The 4952-nt window shown below is 33.1% G+C and overlaps 1 protein-coding gene across 1 annotated transcript; it reads left to right on the forward strand.

Annotated features, from left to right (window-relative positions):
* The first annotated feature begins 276 nt into the window (after positions 1–276).
* Positions 277–4047, forward strand: LOC145047674 (transcription factor PIF3-like). The gene is made up of 9 exons (XM_078996012.1): positions 277–603; positions 1065–1242; positions 1321–2149; positions 2232–2336; positions 2595–2660; positions 2966–3031; positions 3125–3559; positions 3656–3740; positions 3823–4047. The coding sequence occupies exons 2-9, from the start codon at positions 1163–1165 to the stop codon at positions 3831–3833; spliced, it is 1677 nt and encodes a 558-aa protein (XP_078852138.1). The 5' UTR covers positions 277–603; positions 1065–1162; the 3' UTR covers positions 3834–4047.
* The last annotated feature ends 905 nt before the right edge of the window (positions 4048–4952 follow it).

The following is a 4952-nucleotide window of genomic DNA, read 5'->3' on the forward strand; positions in this document are numbered from 1 at the left end:
AGCTATATAAAAAGCTTATTGATTTTTTCTTGAATTTCTCAAAAATATATATAATTTACTTAATTATAAAAAAAAAGCTAATTTATTGTTGGTTATTTTATATATATCAACTAGTTTAGATTATTTTTATCATAGCAGTAGATTTTCAACCCGTAATAATTTTAAAAATAAATAAATAAAGCCTATCCAAATAATGCAAAATATTATTGAAACAAATAAATTAAAATGAAATTAGATAAATGTGTTATGTCAAATAATTGCAAAATTCACAAGTGTACAATTTTGGAAGGGAGGCAACAGTTGTGTTGCAACTTAAAGTGATTCTTCTCTTGGTTACCTCCATATCGTGCAAGCCTTTCGCCGTCTTCTACTATTAATCTATTACTCATCTCCCGTTTCTCCATATGCTTTTACTATTTTCGAGAAATTGACACCCAGTCCGAGCTGGAGATTAAACAACTGTTTCTTCAAGATCAATACTTCAACTCACGCCCATTTCGATTAGCTGGGAACCTTGAAGACACGATCAAATCAGAAATGACTTATTGAATGAATTGATCCTTATTTGGAGTTTTTTTTTACTTGAATTTTTGTTTTACAGAGGTGGGTTTCTTTATTCGTTAATTATGGTTTTGTTTGTCGATTTGGATAATCAGTTGTGGGTAGTTAATTGCTTTAATTAATTTAATACTTCATCGTTGAAATTAGAATCTGGATAATCGTTTGTGGGTTTGTTTACTTATATGTTTGACTGATGATTAGAGTATGTGTGTGTTTGTACTTTTGCAATTAGAATAAGCTTAATCAGATTGAGTTTCAGGTTTGCTTTATCTTTTAGGGCACCATTAAAGAATATGTTTGACTAATCGTATTAATTAAGAGTACATTTATTGCGGCTACAGATAACATTTAGTCAGATTAAGACTTTACTATTGAAAAAGGAAAACATATAGAATTGTCAATACAGACATGTCCATATAAGATAAAATAAATTATATATATATGTCAGTAAAAATATACATAAAAAATTAAAATTCCCCTATCTGATGTCATGATAATTGCAGGTGTTTGTTTCATCAAGTGGGTTGAAGCTCTTATTACAGGTTTTGAAGTCTGTGAATGAATTTTGAGAAAATCATTGTGGTGGTATTTCGATCCAAACATGCCACTTTCCGAGTTCTATAGATCTGATAATGAAACGAATGAATCTCCTCAACAAAAACCAACCGATATTTCATATATGTAAGTTTTTACCTTAATTCGAATTTCCTTTTCATGCTATTAACATTAATCGATCTTCATGGGTTATGATAATTGCAGTCCGAATGACGAATTTGTTGAATTAGTATGGGAAAAAGGTCAGATTATGATGCAGGGTCAAAGTAGTAAAGCTAGAAAGACACCAGTTTCAAGTAATTTTCTTTTTCATACACCAAAAGTTCAAGAAAAAGAGGGTCTTTTAGATGTACCTATGTCAGAAATGGGATTACATCCAGACGATGATATGGTACCTTGGTTGAATTATCCCCTCGATGATTATTGTTCTGATCTGTTACCCGAGATATCTGGTGTCACTGGAAATGACCATAATACCCTCAATGTACTTGACAAAAGAAGTAGTTATAACCATAGTAATAAAGATCCCCATCTACATAACGTTTCAAGAAGCAGCCATATTCTGGATCCATCCATTAGATCAGTAGTTTCAGATATAGGTAGCAGTAATTGTAGAAATAAACCCCAAAATCTTGAAAAAATGGTGCAAAAACAAGATTCACTACTGCCCTATTCGTCATCTACCTTGTTGAATTTTTCCCATTTTTCAAGACCAGCTGCAATGGCTAAAGCTAATCTTCTGAATCACGGACCACAAAAGGAAAACGGGTTTCCGGGACGACCCGGTTTGGATTCTGGCAAAGTGGGTTTGAAACCAATTGAAGAGCCACGTTGTGTTGAAAACTCTTCTAATATGGTTGTTGATGCAAATGTGGGTAAAGCAGGGGGGGTAGAAACGGAAAAAAGTAATGAGCCTGTTGGCGCTTCTTCTTCTGTTTGCTCCGGGAATAGCGCTGAGAGAGCTTCTAATGATTTGACAAAAAACTGTAAGAGAAAGTCTCATGACACCGAAGATTTTGAGTGCCAGAGTCAAGTACGTCAAATTAATTAATTTTTTTTTCTAAATATGTTTTGTTATTGTTCGATTGTCTGATTGTATTAAGTGTTTTGATTAGGACGCTGAAGAAGAGTCTTTGGGCACTAAAACAGCTGCTACTTCTCGAGGAGGTTCGGGTTCCAAAAGAAGCCGAGCTGCTGAAGTTCATAATTTGTCTGAAAGGGTGAGCAAAATAGCTTCTGATGCTGAGGGCATTTACGTCTTTTTGCACAGTCGAGTGATTCCTGTGCCACATTGTTCAAACTTTTTGGGTTGGACAATAAAATGTGATTTTCTTCGCATTAACATTTGTCATTCCTAATTCAATGCATACTGTCTTATCATGTTTTATCAAACTGACATGACATCAAGTATTAGTGATTTTTTTTTCTTTATAAATTTCATGTTAAAACGTAATTTCTCATTTATGATATTGAAACAGAGGCGAAGGGATAGGATAAATGAAAAGATGCGTGCACTACAAGAACTCATACCAAATTGCAACAAGGTACATCATTTAATTTTTAATCTACTTTTCTTATGAATCCCTTTCTGTTTATATGCGTTACAATTTGAATTTTTTTGGAATCTTTATTGGTCAGCCACTATATATATATCGATGTTTCTTTTTTACTTAATGCAAAAAAAAGGACTTAATAGAGAAATTCAAGGAAATTAGGCTTTCCTCATTGAGTCGTAATTATTCTTCACAAATATACCCTCATTAACGTTTTCCTTCCATTTGTCCACATGTAACAAAGATTTCCGTTGGTAGTATTTCCAAATTGACATGTCTTAATTTTGAATTAAAAGGTGGATAAAGCATCAATGCTTGATGAGGCAATTGAGTATTTAAAGACACTTCAAATTCAAGTACAGGTAAAATGTTGCTATCTTTCATTTATTTTTAGTTTTCTTTTTGAATTATTTTAAATGTTAAGGTATTTATATTTATACTCTCGAGATTCATAGATTATGTCAATGGGAACCGGATTATGCATGCCGCCAATGATGTTCCCAACCGGAATGCAACATATGCATCCTCATTTCTCCCCAATGGGAATCGGAATGGGAATGAGTTACGGGATGGGAATGGGAATGGGGATGGGAATGGGAATGGAGATGAACGGTGGACCTCAAGGACACCCACATATGTTTCCATTTCCACCGACTACACAAGGGTCACGACACCCGATTCCTGGACTCGATTCCAGCCAAGGGATTCCGATTCCGAGATCTAGCTTTCCGACTTATGGGCATCCGGGACAAGGGATGCCGATGGTATTCTCTCAATCACCAATGCCGGGGTTTCCTATGAATCCAGCTGTTCGACAGATGGGAACACAAATGGAATCTCCAGTTGTGGCTCCAAGCTCAAAAGACCCTATGACACAACTATCTAATCAGGTAATGCACATTTGTTTTACTTGATCTTTGGGTTAAATATTTTTCAAACAGACAACATTTTCCATCGAATTAATCAAATTTTATATGTGATTCCAGTCGCAAGTTGCAAACAAGAGCCTTAATCAGTCTACTTTGGTTGACAAAAAAGATGACGTTCTTGATATCGGATGTAGTACAGCTGGTAAGTTAGTCTCTTTTAAAATGTTGTTATAAAATTAGTTTCAATTTTAGAAAATGATTTAATTGAGTTTCTTATAATGTAGGCGTTGATTGAAGGAACCATAACAATCCATATAGAATCCTGAACTTGTGTTGACTATTTTGGAAGAGACTCGAGTGTTGGGATGAGAAGTGTCTTTCTGGGTCGATTTTGATTGGCGGGTCAACCCATGATAGTGATTATTTGGTTCAAGTACAGTTAAATTGTATCGATTATAAGCTATTAAGTGTTAACAAACTTCAAATTTAATGAAACAATAATTGTAATTTTTGTGTTTCGCTTGCAAATTACGACGGAAGTGAGTCAACTTCATTGTTATCGAAAAGGATGTGTGAATTGTGATGAGGATGTCAATTCTATTATTTGTCCTAATTTACATTTCAAATCTTTTTAGAGACATACAAACCAAATAGAAATATACAAGGTAATACTATTCGGATTCCGGTCGACCAACCTCGTGTTACATTTCAATTCTAGAAAGATATTCTGCAAACCAAATGTTTCCTTAAGTCTTATAGTTGGATCTACAATGAAGTCATGTCAAAGAAAGCTAAGGACATCTAGAAATAAAGAGATGAAAAAGAAAAAAAAAAAAACTTCTATTTTTTTAATCCGGACGAACCCGATATGATAATGTTAGTGATCTCCTTCGTTTCATGGTCGTTTGTTATTCATCAATCATCATAATTTAAAATAAAATAAAGTAGTAAAATGATTATTTAGTGACTTTCATCATGTTCATTCAAAGTCTTGTGGCCAAAGTGTGAAACCCAAAAAATTTGCAAATTTTCTATTAGGTAGGGACTATTTTTGTAATTTTTTAAACATATGGATTGTTCTGTGAAGAATGCATAAGGATCTTATCTATATGAAAATTTTAAACATATGGATCGTTTTTGTAATTTAGAAGAAAAAAAAAACTACACATTGACCTTTCTATTAATTATAAAGTTGTCGGGACAAAATATTCCAACATTCAAAACATTTGTTAAAAAATGCTTAGGTGCTAAATCTGCAAATATCCAAAATCTGTGGCAAAAATTTGAAATACAAAACTCTTCATTTTCAAATTAGATATATTAATAATTACAAGAATTGTCTCTATCTTTGTGTAACTTGCATGTTTGGTACTTAATTTTTTTTTTTTTTAACTTTGATAATCCCCATTTTTTT

This window comes from Lactuca saligna, chromosome 5 (genome assembly GCF_052625555.1).
Source record: "Lactuca saligna cultivar CGN05327 chromosome 5, ASM5262555v1, whole genome shotgun sequence".
Lineage (NCBI taxonomy): Eukaryota > Viridiplantae > Streptophyta > Magnoliopsida > Asterales > Asteraceae > Lactuca > Lactuca saligna.